A 23,848-nucleotide genomic window follows, 5' to 3' on the forward strand; every position below is an offset into this window, starting at 1 on the left:
CACGATTTTCCTTAATAATCTTTTCCAGTTGGATTTTGAAATGTAACAGCGTCTTGACATTTAAGGCTTCGGCGGGTAAGCGGTTCCATAGAGTTTTCACCCTCTGGGTGAAAAAGCATCTGTTCTCAGTCCTACATTGTGGCTTGTTGAACTAGAAACAGTTGCTCCTTGTTTGTGTTACAGCTGACCTCTTGAAGAAATTGTCCGGATCAACATTTGTTAACTTGTTCAGTATTTTAAGTTTCAATGAAATCAATTTTTAATTAGATAAGAGTTTCAATTTTGCAGTCCCCGTGGCACAGTGGTAAGACACTCGCCCAGCGCTTCGAGAGCGATTTGTCCTGGGTTCGTATCCTGGCCGGGGAGGATTGACTGGGCCCCAATCCTTAACTGTAGCCTTTGTTCACTCAGCAGTGAATGGGTACTGTTAATCGATTTGGCGGGTCGTATTCCGGTGAAAATTAAGATTAAAGACTTGTCCAAAACGCTATGCATGCTAGTGGCTTTACAAGAATGTAAGAGCTTTTGTATATATATAAAAAATAATAATAATAACAAAAAAGTGTATTGTAACAATTGTTAAAAGTCCAATGAGCAGCTGCAAAAAGGTTTATATTTACTAATTTGATATTTTTTACAGTTTCTAGAAGGTAATTGTTATTTTTTCTTCTTAAATGACGTATAATAGATAATTACGGTCTTACATTTTGTCATCTTCGAATGTGAACAGCTGAGCGGAATAACAACAACAACAGCAGCAGTACCTGAATGTCAAATCATCAAAATTGATGCGCCACAGTGATGCGTCTCGCGACATTACCGCCATAGAGAAGACCAAGTACCTGAGTGACATTCCCGCCGTCTGTGTACAGTGCCCAACCTGTGCCACACTCTATAGACTTGTGCCATCTCTGCCACAGACCAGAGGGCCAGACTCTGCCATAGACCCGGGGACCAGACCCTGCCACAGACAGGGGACCAGACTCTCCCATAGATCAGAAGACCAGACCCTGCCACAGACCAGAGGACCAGACCCTGCCACAGACCAGAGGACCAGACCCTGCCACAGACCAAAGTGCCAAATCTATACTTAGGACCAGAGTCCTAAGACCTGCACCTAAGACCAGGTTGGTGTGCTTCAGGTGTACAAAGATCATTTTCTAATTATTACAATATTCTATATTGTTAGACTATATTAGGTTAGGTTAGGTTCTGTTGGGTTAGGCTGGGTTGGGTTAAGTTAGGTTGGATTAAATTGGGTAGATTTTGAAATCCACAGGTACTGTACATAACTTGTGCCTGTATCACAAGAGGAGGGAAGTGAGTTTTTATAGTATATATTTTTATAGACTCGTGGGTTGGTTGGTGTTGTCGTCGTTGATCCTTCTCTACGGACAACCCAACCCACAACTCGGTAGAGTGCTTATACTAGGAGATCACCCTTGGCGCTTCTGGCTCTTGGAGAGGGGCTCAACGTCACACGTTTAGGGGATGCGGCTCCAACATTTAGCCTCGTTGTCACGTGCACACACCCACTCGAGCCGCTGTGACTCCCCACTCTCTCCCTAGGTGATATGATAGGTGCATAAAAGTATCTGCTAGTTGATGTGCTTTCAAAGTAATGTTCTGCCTTTTATTGTACTATTCATGAGCACCTGTAGTTAGAGTACAGAAAATGGGTGTCTGCTCTATCACAGTTATTAAATATTTTGGTCACTTTTAATCCAGAATGTAGAATGTGTAGAAGAAATGTGATTTTTGTATTCCAGAGAGTTTTGCCATTTTGTACCATAAAAATGTCTAGCGTTTTACCTATGTTTTAAGTTACAGTTGAAAGAAATTGACTCATTTTAAGTATTTATTTAATATTTCACTGATAACCATAGAAAATATTTTTTCTATGAAAACTAAATATATAATGAGATTAATTAAATACAGGTCATTAGAAAGTATGTACAAAGTTAGTTTTATGGTTAATAGTTTTTAGCATTGCATTTTTTCTCTTTCACTTTCTCCTTTGTGCTCTCTCTCTCTCTCTCTCTCTCTCTCTCTCTCTCTCTCTCTCTCTCTCTCTCTCTCTCTCTCTCTCTCTCTCTCTCTCTCTCTCTCTCTCCTCTCTCTCTCTCTCTCTCTCTCTCTCTCTCTCTCTCTCTCTCTCTCTCTCTCTCTCTCTCTCTCTCTCTCTCTCTCTCTCTCTCTCTCTCTCTCTCTCTCTCTCTCTCTCTCTCTCTCTCTCTCTCTCTCTCTCTCTCTCTCTCTCTCTCTCTCTCTCTCTCTCTCTCTCTCTCTCTCTCTCTCTCTCTCTCTCTCTCTCTCTCTCTCTCTCTCTCTCTCTCTCTCTCTCTCTCTCTCTCTCTCTCTCTCTCTCTCTCTCTCTCTCTCTCTCTCTCTCTCTCTCTCTCTCTCTCTCTCTCTCTCTCTCTCTCTCTCTCTCTCTCTCTCTCTCTCTCTCTCTCTCTCTCTCTCTCTCTCTCTCTCTCTCTCTCTCTCTCTCTCTCTCTCTCTCTCTCTCTCTCTCTCTCTCTCTCTCTCTCTCTCTCTCTCTCTCTCTCTCTCTCTCTCTCTCTCTCTCTCTCTCTCTCTCTCTCTCTCTCTCTCTCTCTCTCTCTCTCTCTCTCTCTCTCTCTCTCTCTCTCTCTCTCTCTCTCTCTCTCTCTCTCTCTCTCTCTCTCTCTCTCTCTCTCTCTCTCTCTCTCTCTCTCTCTCTCTCTCTCTCTCTCTCTCTCTCTCTCTCTCTCTCTCTCTCTCTCTCTCTCTCTCTCTCTCTCTCTCTCTCTCTCTCTCTCTCTCTCTCTCTCTCTCTCTCTCTCTCTCTCTCTCTCTCTCTCTCTCTCTCTCTCTCTCTCTCTCTCTCTCTCTCTCTCTCTCTCTCTCTCTCTCTCTCTCTCTCTCTCTCTCTCTCTCTCTCTCTCTCTCTCTCTCTCTCTCTCTCTCTCTCTCTCTCTCTCTCTCTCTCTCTCTCTCTCTCTCTCTCTCTCTCTCTCTCTCTCTCTCTCTCTCTCTCTCTCTCTCTCTCTCTCTCTCTCTCTCTCTCTCTCTCTCTCTCTCTCTCTCTCTCTCTCTCTCTCTCTCTCTCTCTCTCTCTCTCTCTCTCTCTCTCTCTCTCTCTCTCTCTCTCTCTCTCTCTCTCTCTCTCTCTCTCTCTCTCTCTCTCTCTCTCTCTCTCTCTCTCTCTCTCTCTCTCTCTCTCTCTCTCTCTCTCTCTCTCTCTCTCTCTCTCTCTCTCTCTCTCTCTCTCTCTCTCTCTCTCTCTCTCTCTCTCTCTCTCTCTCTCTCTCTCTCTCTCTCTCTCTCTCTCTCTCTCTCTCTCTCTCTCTCTCTCTCTCTCTCTCTCTCTCTCTCTCTCTCTCTCTCTCTCTCTCTCTCTCTCTCTCTCTCTCTCTCTCTCTCTCTCTCTCTCTCTCTCTCTCTCTCTCTCTCTCTCTCTCTCTCTCTCTCTCTCTCTCTCTCTCTCTCTCTCTCTCTCTCCTCTCTCTCTTTTTTTTTTTTTTTTTTTTTCCTCCTCCTCCTCCTCCTCCACCCCCCCCCCCCCCCCCCCCCCTCCCTTCTATACATTTAAGATATTTGCTTTATGATTTTGCTTCAATATAATTTATTGTTTAGATCAATTTCTTATAGTTATTTTGGCTTTCATTGATAGAGTACAACACACACACAAACCAAAAATGGGAGCAGAAACCAGCAAGACTATCCGAAAGGAATATTTTACTGGAGAAGAGCGTCAGCGTGTTCTGCGTACCATACAAAAACTTGCCAAAGGGGGTGATACTGTGGCTATTGCTGCATTAGAGGTAAGATTTTAATTTTACTTCTTAATTTCAAGCAGTAAAGAAGAAATATTACTGTTTTGGAGTTACTGTATTCATTCAGATGTAAATACAAACTCGTATACTGTAGAATTCAAGATAGAGCCACAAGTTAAGCTGTCCTGCCTTGTAAGCAGGACCTCAGTAACTTCTCTGTTTTGGCACTGAAGCCATCCATGACACTGGCAGTGCACCTGGCTCTGAGTGATGTTAATCCTCAGAAGGACTCCTATCTTTTCAGAATTTCTTATTCCCCCGTCCCCCCTGAACAGAGAGGCAGTGAGTTTAGTGGAAAGCTTACCTCAATCCACCCAGAATTAACCATTCGCTGTTGTACAGAACCTCTTTAAATCACTCTAAAACTCCTTCCTAATAATCCTTGGCAACTTCAGAACAATTTTTTTTGTTTTAACTACTAAGCACCCATCAGCTAACTACATTGACTGTCACTAGGACACCCTTCTCTCCCAAGTGAACTTCAGTAAGAATGAACTTAAAGGGCATGAATTGGGAGCTACCAAGGTGCTGCTCAGAAAGGGTTAAAATATTCCACTCGATATCATTTTTTAAGCAAAGCCTCATTGGTGACAAAAACAGACCTCATATAAAAATGTGGAAACAGCATGCCATGGAAACAGGGACAAGGGTGATGGGAAGGAAGAAGACATTGAAAAGGTGGCCCAGGGTAGCATATCAACTATGATGATGCTGAAGTTAGGTATGGAATATGTCAGTCAACTGTAGTGTTTGTTATTCGTGAAACATCTGTACCATGAAGAGCCATTTGTTTTTGTTCCATTTATGTTTTAATAAGTGTGCTTTGAATAACTCGCATCGCTGTTCCCTGGCTTGAAAGAACATGAATTTTGCTCTAACAGTGAGTCAGATTGCTCTTCCCTGGTGGCTGGCTAGCATTTTTGTTGCTCCACCATAGATATTGTACCTGTTTGATGTGTTCTAATTTCTATTCTTTGAATTGGTTCACCTTGAGTCACTTTGTTTACAGGTAGCACATGGGACATGCTCTCCAACAGTGAGGCTTGTTGATGTAAAGTTGAAGCAATTAGCTGTATGTTTGTTCATGACGCCCCTGGTCCTATTTCTTGCGCGTGTTTTCCTGGTGTTTGCTTGTAACATTGATTCCTAATTTTTTTCATGGCTTTGTATGCAGTCCCTCACATGCTAGGATATGGTTTGGTTTGCAATTTACTAACAACACCCTTGTCTATTAGTTAGCATAATGGTTTGGGCAGCCAGTTCCCTTTGCCTCCAGGAGATTTGTTTACCTCAGCTAGTGTGAGGATGGGTTGCAGTATCCTACTGAGTGGCCCACCAGAGAAGGGCATTTTATTACATTCAACATTTGATTTCTTTATGATATTCCAGACAAGAATGAGAATATGTAGGAAAGATTCTACATATTTCACACTGCTATAGAGGCCTTTGTTTGTGTTATGTGTTTAAGTTAGGAATGAGGATAGTTTATGAATTATAATTTTCTGGAATATTATGGTTAGGCCCATCTAAATATATTAATTGAATGCATTGTATTAGGTGAATACTTAATAATTATAGCAATATATTGCAGAAATATATCTCCAGTCACCTTAATGCAGAAATGACGACAAAATTTGTCGGAATTTTAACGAAAAACAGAAGTGTTCCATCCTTGCCATGTTCAGCAGTAGTGGACAGCTTAGGACCTCTTCTTAAAGGCTCAATGGAAGAGCACCTGTTCTTGACCCTAACATTAGCTGGTGGAGGCCAAGAAGGAGTAGACTGTGATCGTATTATTAAGGTAAGCATATGTTATCAGTTTATATTTATGTAATGCAGAGCATTGTTTTGAAGTTGGCATTCAGTTGACCATTAAGGTAGGAACCATTCTGTCCTCTGGCTAAGCATCTTGGACATTCAAGCAGGAGACATCTAGACACCAGCACCATAGATAACTATTAAAATGGTCTCTGCAGAGCTGTTAAAGGTGCTTGAGGAGTCTGTTACCACTACGCCTCCACTAGTGGTGTGCCACAGGGGTCCATTTTGGGGCCCAACCTATTTTGTCATATATATCAATGATATAGATGAGTGTTACAAATCACATCATCAAATTTGCAGATGACACAAAGATCTGTGTTAAAGTGGGAAGTGAGAGAGATATTGAGACCTTACAAAGAGATCTATATGAACTCCATAAATGGTCAGATGACTGGCAAATGCTTTTTAATGTCGATAAATGCAAGACCTTGCACGTGGGGTATAACAACCCACGTCACAATTTCCAAATTAACAGCACCACTTTGCAACAGATAGATGATGCAAAGGACCTTGGAGTCAGAATCATTCATTCACTAAAATTTGCACAACAAGCAATTGTGGCAGTAAAAAAAAAAAGCTAATCAAACTCTGGAAATAATCAAGCATACCTTCACCTTTAAGGAGGGAGGGAATTTTCAGGGGAAAACGCCAAACCATTACGGCTATGTAGCATTTGGATGAGATCAGGATAAGGATTTGGGATGGGACTGGGGAAAGGATTGGTGCCCAAGCACTTGGACAGTCGGGGAATGAACAGCGACCTGCATGAAGCAAGACTGTCACTTACCCATCCAGCCCAAGTGGTTGGGCTCACCTTGAAGAAAAAAAAGGTACAGTAGTCATTCAATTGTATAAGTCTCTGGTGCACCCACCACCTGGAGTTTTCCAGGGCCATTGCTCCCTGTGCCTTTCTGAGGGGGCCATGTTCTAGTTAGTGGTCCCCGGTAGGCAGAACTCCATTGACTGTTGCCCTGGTTTAAAGATTGCATGTTAGCCCGACAGCTCCAGGGAGCCTCCAGGGCTCAGCCAGAAAATGGTGTTTCATTACATTCAACGCTGTTTTTTTTAATGCAAAAGATGGAGGGCAGATATCATCCCATTGTTAGTTGTTTGGTCACCACATTCCTACACTTTAAGGGACACTGGACATAAAACATTTTATACAGTACATGTATTGCATTTTACTTCCAGAGTGCAGAAATAAATAAAATTGTGTCTTTCAGTATACTGAGGTAATTGTGTGTGCATACCTGCGTATGATAACCAGTCAGCCTGGATACAGAGGGTGGAAGTCATCAGCAAGTACTGAAGCAGCTGTATCACAAGCCTTATTACATGATTTGATGCATGCTGGTGAGAGTCCTAAGGAGGTAAGAGTTTGTATTCATTACCTTGTATTGAACTTCATTTGCTCGTGTGTGATGGATGATAATGCAATGTTATTATGTCGGGTAAAAATCCAGCATTGAATATAATGAAATGCTTATTTCTGGAAGAGCTCCAGTGGCATTCTCTAGTTATCTTGCTGAGATTGATCCATACTACAAGTCACATAAGTTACAGAATTTTTGGTCCTGGGCTCCCCCCCCCCCACCCCAACCATTCCTGGGAAGGGAAGAGCTGCGCAGACGAGCGGCACAGCGTGGAGTGTGACGTTTGCTTGTTTCCTTGGGATTGGAGGGAGTTCTACCTCTCATTGGTTTTCCTTTGTACTTTTCTTACCATGTGGTGTTTTTGTTATGCCTACCTTTCTGGGGGCCTAACCCCAGTCGATGGCAGATAAGGAAGACCCCCAACCATGGGTTTTTTCCAGGGCCATTGCTCCTTGCATCCTCTCTGAGGGGGCCAGGTTCTAGGCTAGTGGTCCCTGGTAGGTTGAACTCCATAGACTAATGCCCTGGTCTAATATATCACACATTAGCTGAATAGCTCCACAAAGCCTCTGGGGCTCACCCAGAAAAATGGCATTTCATTACATTCAATGCTGGTATTTTCTTCTCTTGGGGCTATGCAATGCTGAGTGGGCAACTTGGCAATAACTTGTTCAAAAATATAATATGCATACATTTTGAGTTATTAATAGTTTAATATTTCTAATATATCTTGCTTATAGAAGAGTGCAGCTGCTTATAAAATTGGCCTATCTTTTATTATTGTAATGTTTGTGTTTAATCAAATTTTATTATACTCTACTTTTTCAACTAGGTATGGGGCAAGCCTCCTCCTAAAGTTCGATTTTCTTATGACAACTTTGAAAAGTGGTGCTTGGGTCACTCGATCTTTACCACACTGGAGACAGAAGTTCTCAAGAATTGCTTCTCCCTCTCTCCTATTGACTATAATGCACTCATGCCTCAACCTACTCAACTTCCTAAGGTAAACATGATGACTGCCATATGAATACTTGTTACTTCTCCAAAATAAACTGTGGTGGAGTCATCATTTAATCTTCCTTGGGGCATATTATTTTGTTTCAGAAATACATATTTGAGTGTTTAATTAATTAATAATGCAATTATCGAACATTTTGTATTTTTAGCTAACACATTTCTCTGCTCCTAAAAGTAAGTGCACATTGTGTTCTTGGACAGTCAGGCAGGGAGACACTGGCACCAGTACCACAGTCAGGCAGGGAGACACTGGCACCAGTACCACAGTCAGGCAGGGGGAGACCCTGGCACCAGTACCACAGTCAGGCAGGGGGAGACACTGGCACCAGTACCACAGTCAGGCAGGGGGAGACACTGGCACCAGTACCACAGTCAGGCAGGGGGAGACACTGGCACCAGTACCACAGTCAGGCAGGGGGAGACACTGGCACCAGTACCACAGTCAGGCAGGGGGAGACACTGGCACCAGTACCACAGTCAGGCAGGGGGGGAGACACTGGCACCAGTACCACAGTCAGGCAGGGGGGGACACTGGCACCAGTACCACAGTCAGGCAGGGAGACACTGGCACCAGTACCACAGTCAGGCAGGGGGGAGACACTGCCACCAGTACCACAGTCAGGCAGGGGGAGACACTGGCACCAGTACCACAGTCAGGCAGGGGGGAGACACTGGCACCAGTACCAGTCAGAGCTTCTCCTCCAATCTTTGTGTCTGGTCTTTCTGTTGTTGTCTTAAATTTATTATCATAGTTTGTATACTGTACAGTACATAGAATTTTCATTTAGAATTTTATTTTTTTTCAGTCATTTCCTTGCATGTTGACTGCTGCCCAAGTACTCTTCCTCAACAATGCCCTGCCACCGCTCATGCAATCAGAGTGGAGATTCTTGTTTTCTACAGTCACGCATGGGTGGAGCTTCAGTATATTTATGAAGCAGGTACGTAAGATTGTTAAGCATTTTACATAATGCAGTGTACTCCCACTCGAATACGCAGATCCTTCTGCTGTAACTGGGGGTCCCATTGCTTTTGAAATTTAATGTTTTTTCAGTTTTGTACCAATATACCTAACATTATTTTAATAATAATAATAATAATAATAATAACAATTTATTTAGGAAAAGTACATACATAGTTGCAGAGTTACAGTACAAACATTCTGTTTGATTTAAAGATAGAGGTAGTACATACAATACCTAAAGTAACTAGTACGCATAGCATTTCAGACAAATACTGTATAATACTGTACAATACAAATAATACTGTACATGCAATTGAACATTCTTTCCTATGCATTTTCATTACAAACTCATTTGGTAAAATAAAGTGCTTTGGAACAAGCTATCAGCTGCTCCTAATCCTGGGGTGGGGACCACTCAATATTAAGTTTTAAGCAGTGCTATCTTCCATTCAAAGAAGCTGCTGTGAGTAAGCTCGGAGAATGTAATTAAACAAACTTTCTGGTCAACTCCTTCAAACTCCATTCCTGTCCATTTCTTTCCTTCCTTCCTGTTGGGTTTTGTGGTTCGGTTCTGATGGCTTGTGAAGTAGGTGGTTGGTGCATCAGGATCCCAGTTTGCCTGGGCTGCTGTCTGGTGGCTGCGGAATGAATCATTGAATAAACTGAATGAATTGCTCACCCCGCCGCAAAACTATCTTTTCCATTGTTTTCCTTATTTCTTTTTCTTCTAAGCAGTGGTTCGTTTCATTTTGTTTGGACTTTCTGGTTGGTTTTCTTTAGTTTTCTGAGTCGGTCTCTGATCCTTCATTCTCCACATCCTGCCAAGAGAACTAAATTCTGGTCCTGGTTCCCGTAAAGCCTGTATAAGTCTCGGAGGCCTGGTACAACCTGAAGGCTTAGTGATTACAATGCTCAAGTCAAGTCTGCCCTCAGGCCGGGCTTGGGGAGTAGAAGAACTCCCAGAACCCCATCAACCAGGTAAGTTCTGGGAAAGTACTGTGGGGTCGACCAGAAAAAGCCATTTCATCACATTCATTTCTTGATGTATATTGTCCACTGTAATGAGATTACAATATTAATTGAAATGATGTACTTATTTCAGATTATGGGAAAAGGTCCCACACTCATCATAGTGGAGGATCAGTCAAGAAATAAATTTGGAGGTTTTGCAGCAGTATCATGGGAGGTCAGACCACAGTTTCAGGGTGAGTAGATGTGAACAGTATGCTGTGCTTGGTAATATATTGTTAATTCTTCCTTTATCTCCATTTGTGAAATCCTACACATTTTTTTCGTATTTCTTGAGCCCTTGTTAGCAGACTTGTGCATGACAGAAGAGACATGTTTCCAGAGTGGTGTTTGGTAACCATAGAACAATTTTGGCTGGTTAAACCCATTCATAAATGCAATGTGTAGTGATAACATTTAAGGAAACATGACTATTCAGACATTTTGCCAGACTTGTTAGACTGACATCATAAACAACAAAGTTTAGATATTGGAGCATACCTGTTATATGTACTCCACTCTAAACCAGACAGTGGTGCTTGCACCCATAATTGTCCGAGAGTAAGACAAATACGCTTAAAATTTAAATTTCATGGTCATATAAACATTTGAGACTTGGTTACATTTTGATTATGTTGGAACCAACTTGTATGAATGTAAGACCTATGGATGTATGAATAAAGCAGACATGGCACAAAAGCAGACATGGCTCAAAAGCAGACATGGCTCAAAAGCAGACATGGCACAAAAGCAGACATGGCTCAAAAGCAGACATGGCTCAAAAGCAGACATGGCACAAAAGCAGACATAGAATAATTTTCTTTCTCATCTTCTCTACTGGACAATACAATAATTTGAGTTTTATATAGAAGATACATGCAAACTGCTTTTAAATGTATTGCATTGAAACTGAGGATGGAGATTCTTTAACAACAACAACTTTGTTTGGTGCATTTCATTTTTTTTGACTACCTGCATTGTGCACAAGTATTTCTTGACAGCTTCCCTGAGTAGCTTCCCTCAGCTTACACACTAGACAAATCTAGCATGCCAGGCATCTGTTAAACACACTACCAACCAAAGAAACGAGGGTTATTTCAAATTCCCCATGCCCGTTCTACATGGTAATATTACATTCAAATCTGAGATAAACCCAATACTGAAGTGAACCACTCATAAAAGCATCAAAAGTAGGCCACAAAACCCTTGACTTTCTTTCAAAAGTGTTTTGATAAGTGCCAAATTACCAAATTGCCTGCAATCATGGAGAGCCACACAGAATATTGACAGTTTTCCACAGAAAGTGTGAACAGCTTGAGCAAAGAACTAGTGGTACATGCAATCGGTGACCATAGCCAGACACACTAACTCAGCATGCAGCTGTGCAGCATAAAACTCCAGAACATATTAAGAGAAATTGAGCATCTCTGCCAACTCTTACCAGATCTTTTGAGCAAAAAAAGACCAATGCCGACAGGAACCAGGGAACACGGATATTGAACCGGCAAAGGATCCACATCTAGATTGGGATGTATCATCCCAAGTTTTTTCAAAACTAGAAGAAACGGCTAAAAAAGACAGACTATTACCACAAAGCCTCTATCATGTACAGAGTACTGCTCTCCATAATTATACCAATAACAGCTCAGGTCTGCAAATGAGTGAAATGCTTGGTCTGAGCTCAGAGCTATGCTGTGGCCTGAAAGGCAAACACTCAAGAAAGCAGCAAGACCAGCACACCAGCCACATAATGAAACACACAGTGCACAACCAATGATGGGAAAAACATTTGCAGAAGGGTGGAGGCATTCCCGGGTGTCCAACAGCATTAAAATACAGTACACCGTATAACACCTGGAAAAGCTGTAGGCTGGAGTTCGGCTATGAACTGGGTATGAGAACCATTGCATCCCAACCTATATAGAAACGAGGTAAATGACCTCCTTAAAGCATAGGAAAACTGGGATGTCTACACTGAACAAGGCTTAAGGTAAGGCAAGCATATTTTTAACACCCAACCCCCATAGTATTTTGGTGAAGGGTGAAAGGAGTCATGGAAAAAATATTAATTTATTATTTAACACTTATCACAAGTGAAATTCTGGCAAAGGTTACAGAGCTTCACCATTTGCTTGAGCTGAATGATAGCACAATCACTTACTGCTATAGCAAATGTGTCCATAATCTCCATCCTCTGTGGGAATTAAATCAAGGTTTTGTGGATGTTAACCAACTGCGGCAAGTTTGTTGTGACTTCTTCTTTACTTTTTAGCGGACAGTTTGCCTTGTTAGTGGGTTCACTGATGAGTGCTCTCCAAGCCATGTGAAATGGACAAGATGGTTAGGTTAGGTGGTGATCCTTGTGAGTAGAGAAAAGTCATGTGGGCCTGGCATACACAGTATGTTGCTAGTGTGCCATTACCATAAACTCAGGGAAGCTAATGAGGATAAACAACCAGGAAAATAAAAATATCATGTCCACCATAAATATTTTAAGATTCCAAAATAGGCAGGTAACTCGCTTATAGTCACAGAAAAGTTACTAACTCAAGGTGTTAAATGTTGTACAAGTATTGGGCTATTATTTTAACCTTCATGATGTGTGTTTCTTCCATTAATCTTAAGGTTGATGCATGTTAGTGAAGTTATGTTAATGCAGACATCTTGAATTGTCAAGATGTCTATTTTGTCCAGGTTTTCTTGAAGGGCATGACAATCATCTAAGTTTCTCTGAATCATAAATCATTGTGTCAAAGTTCTTAAAAACAAATTATTTGGTTCCAGAGACCCAGATCCTGAGGGGGGTCATACAGTCAAAGATATAACATTCATTGCCCTCTGGGATAGGACTGAACGAAAACAGCAACCAGTGAGAGAGCATCGTCTTCCCTTCCCCAAATTTGTACAAATAAGGAAAAAGTACTTGCCAAAACCAGCTTTGTTCTTTTTAGGGCCTTTGGTACTTTCAGTATTTGTTTTTCATATTAATAAATCATTTTTTAAAAAAGCATGGTTAGTTTAATGAGTCGGTATATTTACAACTGCTGTTCAGCAGCAAGGGAGGAGCAAGAGCCTCTCTCTCCCCCCCCCCCTCCCTCGCCGTCTCTCGCTCACGCTCTTGCTTTACACGCTCTTGCTTACACGCTTTAATATAACTCGACACATTTATTGTTCCTCACGTTATAAAAATATGTTTCTTGTATATTTCCTTCTTTATAGGTTGAGTATATTGACCTATCTGTACTTAAATATCAGTGGCAATGGGGAAGTGAGGTCTAGTTCTTTATGCCCACCTACTAGCCTTGTTGTACTTGTACAGTAATTACCTAAGTGTAATTACAGGATAAGAGCTATGCTTGTGGTGTCCCATCTTCCCAACACTCTTTGTCATATAACGCTTTGAAATTACTGACGGTTTTGGCCTCCACCACCTTCTCATCTAACTTGTTCCAACCGTCTACCATTCTGTTTGTGAAAGTGAATTTTCTTATATTTCTTCGGCAGCATTGTTTAGTTATAAATTTGTGACCTCTTGTTCTTGAAGTTCCAGGTCTTGAGAATTTGTTCCCATCATTTTTATCCATTGCTGTTACTATTTTGTACGTAGTGATCATATCACCTCTTTACTTCAATCTTCAAATTTTGGCATATTTAATGCTTCTAGCGTCTCCTCGTAGCTCTTGTCCTTCAGTTCTGGGAGCCACTTTGTTGCATGTCTTTGCACCTTTTCCAGTTTGTTGATGTGCTTCTTAAGATATGGGCACCATACAACTGCTGCATATTCTAGCTTTGGTCTTCTAACAAGTCATGAACTTTACAAGTCTAGTATTTTGCCATCCATGTATTTAAAAGCAGTTTTGAAGTTAGAAAATGTAGCATAGGCTCTGCACATGATGTTCTTTGTGTCCTCAGGTGATAGTTTTCTATCTAGAACCACCCCCCCTAGATCAAAATTCTTTAAAGATTTCTCCATAATTTATAGGTTGTGTGGGGTCTATGGTCTCCTATTCCACATTCCATAACATGGCATTTATTCACATTCAATTCTATTTGCCAAGTGGTGCTCCATACACTTATTTTGTCCAGGTTTTCTTGAAGGGCATGACAATCATCTAAGTTTCTTATCTTCCCTGTTATCTTAGCATCATCAGCAAACATGTTCATATAATTCTTTATTCCATCTAGTAGATCATTTATGTAGAAAATGAACATTACCGGTGCAAGAACTGAACCCTGTGGTATTCCACTCATGACATTTCTTCAATCCGATACAGTGCCTCTGATTACTGTCCTCATTTTTCTGTATCGGAAAATTTTTCATCCATGTTAGAAGCTTACCTAGGTGTGTGTGTGTGTGTGTGTATATATGAGAGAGAGTGAGTTTATTGATAGTCTACATAAAAACTTTCATGCTAGTTGTTAATAATTGTTAATTTCCCTATGTTGCAGGTACACCTGAATGCTTTTTGTTTGCATTGGAGCCTCAGGCAGGAATCTTCCACAGCACAGGCTATAATAAGAACTTTATGTATTTAAATTACTTGGAGAAAAATACAATGCCCAATGGACTGGTAAGTCTTTAAATTGAGTGTAACTTCTATAAGTAATTCTTTTGTCTTGACCAAAATTCTTTGGTTAATTTAATTATTTTTTGATAATAAATATCTGACATGGTAAGACAAAAGAAAAAGGAGTAAGGGGATTGGACAGGAAATGAAAATACAATGTTATGATTATTTCAAGAATGGGATTTACAGTGTGTTGATTAACTGTTGTCCCGAGATTCGTGGGTACGGTCGAACAGCAACAAGAAAGTGTTCACTGCAAATTGCGAGATTGCCAACTGTATCAAAGAAACAGTTTCAACATTCGGAAATGATTGTCTGTACATCTGACATTCAGAAGAAGTTTGGACATGGTAGTTGCATGCATTTGGTGATGACAAAGGAAAACATCACCCAATGTGGGAGGTGTAAATCCAACAGGAATAATTACTTCCTTTTCAGGAATTAGTTACCATTATAATTGTTAGTGACGTAAATGTGAAGAGATTTCTTTTACAGTAATTATAAATGTAAATGTTTTCTTTTAACGAATAATACTACTGATCTAGGAATTTTCTACTTCTGATGCTCCTCTTTCAATACAGAGATAGTAATAACACTAACATGAGTGCATCAGTAAGAAAATAGATGACAGAGCCAAAGTGCATGGGGGGATTGTGTGAAAAGTCTGTTCTGGCTTCAGTAGAAGCCTCAGGAAATCCTTGTGTGTTCAGTAGAACTCCAGGTTTCAATCTTTATACCATACCTGGAGAGGGTTTTGGGAGTTCTTCTACTCCTCGAGCTCGGTCCGGGCCAGGCTCAACTTGATAACTTGGTCCAACAAGCTTTTGTTTGGAATGACCCGCAGGCCCCACATATCCACTACAGTCTGGTTGGTCCGGCACTTCTTGCAAGAACCTGTTCAAGTGTCTCATGAATACATCCACCTTCGTTCTGGCAATATTTTAATGCTTGCTGGGAGGGTGTTAAACAGCTGTGGACCCCTGATGTTCAGACAGTGTTCTCTGATTGTGCCTATGGCACCTCTACTCCTCACTTGTTTTATTCTACATTTCCTTCCATATCTTTCGCTCCAGTATGTTTTTATTCTACTGTGCACATTTGGGACCTGGCCTTCCAGTATCTTCCATGTATATATTTGATACCTTTCTCATGTCCTTTCCAGAGAGTACATTTTGTGAGCTTTGAGATGATCCCAATGATTTAGATGTTCTATCATTTCTATGCATGCTGTATATGTTCTCTATATTTCCTCTATTTCAGAGATCTCTCCTGCTCTGAAAGGGAAAGTGAGTACCGAGCAATACTCAAGACAGGACAGCACTAGTGATTTAAATACTGTAGTGTTAGCATTGCTGTGGGGTCTCTGGATTTGAACGTTCTCATAATCCATCCTATTATTTTCCTGGTCGCCATTATATTTGCATAGTTGTGTTCACTAAATGTCAGGTTATCAGACATCATAGGTCCTTTACATGTTGCTCTTCTTCTGAGTAGGTCTGATTTGTGTCCTGTACCCTGTGTTTTGTTTGTTCCTTGTTTCCACCATACCTTAGTACCTGGAACTTGTTAAACATCATGTTATTTTCAGTTGCTCAATTGAATGCTTTATTTATATCTGCCTGTAGTTTTTCGGTGTCTTCTACAGTGCCAATTTTCATGCTGATTTTTGTATCGTCTGCAAAGGATGACACAAAGCTGTGTCTAATATTAGTCGTGATCTATCGCTAGAGAGAGTGCATGGGAACACCCACCATATAGGCTCGAACCCTCATCATGGCTCCTTCGAATTTTCTCACTGATACAGTCATGTTAGTGTAATTACTCTCTCTTTTTTTATTGTTGTAACATGATCAATGGAAAAAAATGAGCCTTTCATAACAAGATGGCTGTTGTTCTTCTGCAGTGGCTCTTGTCCTTCTGCAGTGGCTCTTGTCCTTCTGCAGTGGCTCTTGTCCTTCTGCAGTGGCTCTTGTCCTTCTGCAGTGGCTCTTGTCCTTCTGAAGTTGCTCTTCAAAGTGCCACTTGTCCTGTCAGTCTTCAATTTGTAAACAGTTAGATTATTGACAAATCACAAAGTAGCGTGGCTTCTATATCTCTTGTCAAGATATAGTCATGTGTGTGTGTGTGTGTGTGTGTGTATGTCTGAGAGAAACTAAGCAAGAATATTGTAGCACGTTCATTTTTTTCTTTGCAGGGCATGGGAGGCCGAGAGGAATTATTTGGATTTTGGCTCGACTATGACTTTGGTAAAGGGTCAGTGGCACCTTCATGTTCCACCTTTCGCAGCCCTTCACTTTCCCCTCACCAGAAGCTGGAGGTGCGTGGTATAGAGGTCTGGGCACTAGGACCTGAGGAAGAGGACTCGGATGAAGAGGTACAGTATAATAGATTTTTAAATTAAAATGTTCATTTTCAAGGGGGTGCAATAACGCTCCCTTTCTGAGGAGCACTTCGGTAGCTTCCCTAGCTTATGGCACCTGTACTCACAGTCGATGGTCATTGGACATCAGCAAATTATAAAAACCATAAATTCCAGTATTGTTCAACAAACCACACCAAAATAAATCGCCAGACCATCTACATGTATAGCATAAAAGACCTATGCTAATATGGTAGATGTCCACAGATAAAATTATTGGAAAAATTTTTGTGACCATTTTTGGCATAATAGTGCATGTTACTTGTGAGAATTACAAGGAAAATGACTTTTTGATAGCAAATACAAAATGTTTAACCATTAACCCCTTATAATGTGGTTATCTTCATGTGTTGATTCATGGGGTACTTTGGATATCATCACACATTGATTTAAAATATTACTGTCTGGTTTTTCTGGGGAAGCCCTCTTGTGGCTCCCTGAAGCTCTCTTGCTAAGATTGCTCCCAACTACTCGGTCACATCAGTTGCGGAATTCTGTTTGACCTACTGGGAACCAGAGCCAGAACTTAGCCCCCCCCCCCCCCCTCAGAGATGCAGAGTGGGTGACACTGCCACTCCACTCTGAAAGCATTCAGAAGTTAGTGCACCAGTACAGACCACTGCTGGGTTCAAAAGAACCAAAGCCTCAAAAATTGCCAAACAAACTCCCTAAACTATGTACATATAAACAAATGATCGACACTTGAAATTAGCTCAAAGTTGTTAGTACCAAACTTCCCCCACCAGGTGCCTCAAGCCCCAGAGCTCCCCAAACCATCGAGTCAGTTTTGTTGCTGATGTGATCAACTCTGATTGTCCACTGTAGTGCTCCTAGGTTGCCAACCAGACACTGTGCCAAGTGTCACTGCCCTTGCAGTGACGGTGTTACTTTTCTGGTGTGTTCGGATTTTGGTCTTTTGAGGCCAGACCACCAGGGTGGTGTAACGGTCCTATTGTTACGTAAAGTATGGTGACAAATAAACACAGACACTAAGATACTATATATATATTTGGTCGAATATACAGAAGTACACAGGTGATACTTTGGTGTGAGTTGAGCGCACTGAGCGTCGGTACAGTATCTCGCAAGTGTCTGCCTCTAGACCACACTTGAAAGTAGACTAGTTAATGTTCGCTACACCGCTGCTTATATTGCTCGGGCATCTCACCGTGTTGCCCGGGCAACGCCTCACCTCATTCATCTCCAAAGGTTGACAGGAACATTAACACTATATTTGGAGCGAGTATATTATTGGGATAATCTACTCGCTACAGAACTCCCCCTCCCAGGGGATGAAAGGAAAAATACTTGATCAAGGAACTTAGCTGGTCGGCGAATTGTACGCCCTGCTCGCGTTACATAACCATCAAAGTTAACTTCCTCCTCTTCGCTGATGTCATCTAACTGGGGTCGTAGGGTGGGAGGTCGCACAGGATCGTCCGTTGTTTAAACACGGGAGACATCTCCCGTCACGCTGGGTGCAGTCGCACCTCCACAGATCTCCAGTATCATCTAATTGATACTGGTGATGGCTCAAAAGGGCCACCACTTACCAATTCATGCCCGTGCCACCTATTGGGTGGCTTCATCTTCATCTTAACACATTCACAAGGGAGACATCTCCCATCATGCAGGGTGCATTCGCACCTCCACAGATCTCCAGTATCAGCTCTTGATACTGGTAATGGCTTTAAAATGGCCACCACTTACGGGCTATTCATGCCCGTGCCACCTTTTGGGTGGCTTAATCTTCATCATCATCACACTGAGCGTCGGTACAGTATCTCGCAAGTGTCTGCTCTAGACCACACTTGAAAGTAGACTAGTTAATGTTCGCTACACCGCTGCTTATATTGCTCGGGCATCTCACCGTGTTGCCCGGGCAACGCCTCACCTCATTCATCTCCAAAGGTTGACAGGAACATTAAACACTATATTTGGAGCGAGTATATTATTGGGATAATCTACTCGCTATGTTGGCCCGGGCAACGCCTCACCTCATTCATCTCCAAAGGTTGACAGGAACATTAACACTATATTTGGAGCGAGTATATTATTGGGATAATCTACTCGCTACAGAACTCCCCTCCCAGGGGATGAAAGGAAAAATACTTGATCAAGGAACTTAGCTGGTCGGCGAATTGTACGCCCTGCTCGCGTTACATAACCATCAAAGTTAACTTCCTCCTCTTCGCTGATGTCATCTAACTGGGGTCGTAAGCTGGGCTGGTGTTTTGTCTACTAACCTTTTGTCAGTGAGGAGTTGGTCCCTTTGTTGAATGCGGCGTTTCATTGCTGCCCGTAGAAGAGCGGCCTTCAATGCAGTGTACGTCCTGGTGTCCGGTGATGGCGCGGTGATGACAGCGGAGGCAGTGTGCATAGCCTCCGAGGTAAGTGTTGGCAGGGTACAGGCATATCGGGCTTTCTCAGTCGAAATTTCGTGAAGGTCGAAAATAGCCTCCATCTGCATGAACCAAAATTCTGGCTCATCTGCGTTGTATGCTGGAAACCTGGTAGATAAATCCATGGCGAAGATCTAGTTTGTGACTAGGTGTTCTTTGTCACTCACTGGGTCACCAATGTAACGGTCCTATTGTTACGTAAAGTATGGTGACAAATAAACACAGACACTAAGATACTATATATATATTTGGTCGAATATACAGAAGTACACAGGTGATACTTTGGTGTGAGTTGAGCGCACTGAGCGTCGGTACAGTATCTCGCAAGTGTCTGCTCTAGACCACACTTGAAAGTAGACTAGTTAATGTTCGCTACACCGCTGCTTATATTGCTCGGGCATCTCACCATGTTGCCCGGGCAACGCCTCACCTCATTCATCTCCAAAGGTTGACAGGAACATTAACACTATATTTGGAGCGAGTATATTATTGGGATAATCTACTCGCTATGTTGCCCGGGCAACGCCTCACCTCATTCATCTCCAAAGGTTGACAGGAACATTAACACTATATTTGGAGCGAGTATATTATTGGGATAATCTACTCGCTACAGAACTCCCCCTCCCAGGGGATGAAAGGAAAAATACTTGATCAAGGAACTTAGCTGGTCGGCGAATTGTACGCCCTGCTCGCGTTACATAACCATCAAAGTTAACTTCCTCCTCTTCGCTGATGTCATCTAACTGGGGTCGTAGGGTGGGAGGTCGCACAGGATCGTCCGTTGTTTAAAACACGGGAGACATCTCCCGTCACGCTGGGTGCAGTCGCACCTCCACAGATCTCCAGTATCATCTATTGATACTGGTGATGGCTCAAAAGGGCCACCACTTACCAATTCATGCCCGTGCCACCTATTGGGTGGCTTCATCTTCATCTTAACACATTCACAAGGGAGACATCTCCCATCATGCAGGGTGCATTCGCACCTCCACAGATCTCCAGTATCAGCTCTTGATACTGGTAATGGCTTAAAATGGCCACCACTTACGGGCTATTCATGCCCGTGCCACCTTTTGGGTGGCTTAATCTTCATCATCATCACATTAACCAGAGTCAACTTTCAAGTGTGGTCTAGAGCAGACACTTGCGAGATACTGTACTCAGTGCGCTCAACTCACACCAAAGTATCACCTGTGTACTTCTGTATATTCGACCAAATATATATATAGTATCTTAGTGTCTGTGTTTATTTGTCACCATACTTTACGTAACAATAGAACCGTTACAGTGGGATGCCTTACTGTACCTGGGTATTCCAAGGGTCCTTTTAAATCCCCTGTCTACACCTGTGGTTAGGCCCGAATGTTTCAGTTGATTGAAGTGTGCTGGGATTGGCATGCTTGTTTTACATAGCATGCCAAGGTCAGTGTTCGCAGACACATTAACTAGCTGTTTTTGCTCACTATTCTTTTGGCTAGAATTTTCCCAGAAATTAAATACAGTATACCTAAGTATACTGTGTGTACTGTATTTTGATTAGGGCATAAACAAGGTTGTGTAAAAATCATACATTAGTATGGTTAAAGGATTTGCATGTGCAGTTTAGCAAAATGTTTATTGCACAAATTTGAGCAAAATAGGTTAACTTGCTCGCAAAGTTGTTGTATAGCTTTGAGAAGTTAATGTTATATTCAGGTTTTGGCTTTTTGCATTGAAAGAGTACAAGAAGCCGTTATATCAATGAAATTATATAATGTGTAAGTTTTTATGCTATTGTTTTCTCTTATGGTTTCAGGAAGGAACCCGAAAGAAGAAAAGTGCATTAGATGCACATCCTGAGGCCCGAGCCATGTTGGACATTATGGGCAAAGAGAGAGTTAGTGAGGGCCTTAGGGAAAAACCAGATGATTCAGACTAAAATGTTGAGACTATATTGGGTGTTGAACAAGAATCTAAAGTATAAGTAAAATGATGTTAATAGTTTTTGTCATGGGAGCAGCTTTCAAACTGCTAGATAGAGGTAGAGCATACTGCTGTCATCTCTGGATTTATTTACCGTATATATATTATTTCTTAGATTCTCTTTAACTGTATCCTCAACTGAGTTGTCTACGTGTCTCATAAAAATATCACGTAGTCGAATGGATATTTCATACACGTGCAAAGTGAGGCATACATGTGGCACAAAAATTACACATAGGCACAAGGTTATGTACTTTTGTGGTATAAGATAATATTTACAGTAAGGCCTGAATATTTGATGAGTACATTTCTGTAAACCATCTATAAATGTAAAATTCACACAGTTGAATTAAAAATTGCAGTACTGTAGTGTATTGAGAATGTGTTCCAGAGATCTCAAAGAAATTTTCTGTCTGAACTATCACATTCTGTTACCCTTTATGTCAAGATTCACAGTGTGCATTATGCAGATCATGAGTTGTCAAACAGGACAACATTTGTACACCAGCACCTCATGGTATTTTAAATCATCCATACAGGGGTCACAATATGGTCAAGAATGTCAAACAGAAGTGCATTCATAAAAGCTCAAAACATTCCAAATCCTCTCTCGGCTGTGCAGAATTGAGAACTAAATTGCAGGAATCAAAGAGAAAAGTTTAAGTCAAATACTTGTGATGCCTTGTGTTGGTAACATGTGGGAAAGTGGAGTCTTCTGCTTTCATCCTAAGATATAAATATGTCCTTGATGAGAAAACCAGAAGGAGCAATGTCCTCAATACCAATCTGTTCAGCAGGTGGAGTCATTTTGAAAAGAGAGCCACAAATGAGACAGGAATAATATCAAAGGCAAAATTAGCAATGCTCAAGAAAGTGCAGAGATTTTATGGCAGACTTACTTTAGAAGCAGCACTATAAAGGAGACGTGTTGGCGTGATGTCATCACAAAGCCGAATACATAGGATTCGTGTACATGTGACTACCGTATTGATCACAGTAAATGCCTGGACTTCATTTCCAAGAGATGGACCTACACCCCTCAGTCATGTGCAGAGTTGCCAGTATGGGAAACTGGAGGAATGCCTGAAAGAGGGCATTCCTCAACATTTGTCACTACTATATATTAAAAAAAAAACGTGATGGATCTGCCATCAATCCTCATAACAGTATGTTCTTTTAACCCAGAAGGAGGGTGTGCAAGAATGGCTAGGCAGTTTAGAAGGGGTGTAAACAAGGAAAAAAAAGGTTAAGTATCGCTGCTTTAGAGAAATGTCTGACATTACTAGGATGCTACTCTCTCCTCGTGAGTCTGCCAGTCTTGTGCTCATTCATAACTCCAAACATGTTGTTCCTCAGCAATGTAGATGTTGTAGACATAACCTCAATGTTGTTTATGTTGTGTGTATCACAATTATTATAATAATAATTTACCGTGTCAGGAGACGGGTAGCCAGCGTATATATATAAAGTACATGTTATGCTTATGTTGAGGTCTGTTCAAGGTCAAATTACTGATTCTCCCCAGGATGCAACCCCACAACAAGCTGACTAACTGTTGGGTACCAATTTACTGCTAGGTGAACATGGGCATTAGATGATAGAAAATGCACCAATATATTTGTCCTGCCCGGGATTCGAACTCGGAATTCCCAATTATGAGTCGAGAAAGAACCTGACTGTACTACTAGTGTCAAGCTCTAAACAGTGTAGCTTGTATTGTTTTATGTGAAAGTGTACTGTACTTGGAATATTAAAATGTATACTTGTGATATGCGAGTGCATATTTGGTAAGTGTAACTGTATACCTGGTGTATATTAATGTATATTTGGTATGTGCAAGGGCATATAAGTGTGTACTTGCAGACATCGAGTCACAATAACACGGCTAAAGATATGATATCCAAAGCAGACGTCGGAAAACAAGGAAACGACGATGTTTCAATCTGTCCTGGACCATTATCATGTCATGATAATTACACAAGTTGATAATGGTCCAGGGTGGACTCTAACTTCATTATTTCTTCATTTTCTAATGTCTTTTTTGGACATCAAATGTATACTTGGTATATACAAGTGTGTACTTGGTTTATACAACTGTGTGCTTGTATACTAGTGTATGTAGAGTGTGTACTTGGTGTATGTAGTGTATGCTTGGCATACAGTACAGTATATGAATGTATTCCAGGCAAAAGTGAGTTTATACTGTTCTTGGTATATGTAACTGTATACTTATATGTAAGTGTATACTTGGAGTTGGCAAGTCATGGGGGGAAATATGAATACTGCTGAGGTAGTTTTTATTTATTAGTGAAGATGTGAAGACATTACAGTACAATGTAAACTCAAGTTAACTTCAAAGTATCAAAGGTGCATCTCTAGTGGTTTTGTCTTTTGTATATAAATTCTCAGAGGTGTGATCATTATAAGTTCAAGCTGCATTGTTGTTCAGACCAGGCTTGTCCGTGGGAACTCTTTGTAACGACATGTTCTGAATAAAGCATTTTTATTGCA

At 41.4% G+C, this 23,848-nt stretch overlaps 1 protein-coding gene across 1 annotated transcript; it reads left to right on the forward strand.

Moving 5' to 3' along the window:
• Positions 1-53: 53 nt before the first annotated feature.
• On the forward strand, positions 54-23,848 carry LOC123773884 (MTOR-associated protein MEAK7). The gene is made up of 11 exons (XM_045767814.2): positions 54-75; positions 731-1,127; positions 3,641-3,791; positions 5,395-5,604; positions 6,848-6,994; positions 7,830-8,000; positions 8,821-8,955; positions 10,081-10,183; positions 14,436-14,557; positions 16,749-16,928; positions 21,171-23,848. The coding sequence occupies exons 3-11, from the start codon at positions 3,666-3,668 to the stop codon at positions 21,291-21,293; spliced, it is 1,317 nt and encodes a 438-aa protein (XP_045623770.1). The 5' UTR covers positions 54-75; positions 731-1,127; positions 3,641-3,665; the 3' UTR covers positions 21,294-23,848.

Source organism: Procambarus clarkii, chromosome 91 (genome assembly GCF_040958095.1).
Source record: "Procambarus clarkii isolate CNS0578487 chromosome 91, FALCON_Pclarkii_2.0, whole genome shotgun sequence".
Lineage (NCBI taxonomy): Eukaryota > Metazoa > Arthropoda > Malacostraca > Decapoda > Cambaridae > Procambarus > Procambarus clarkii.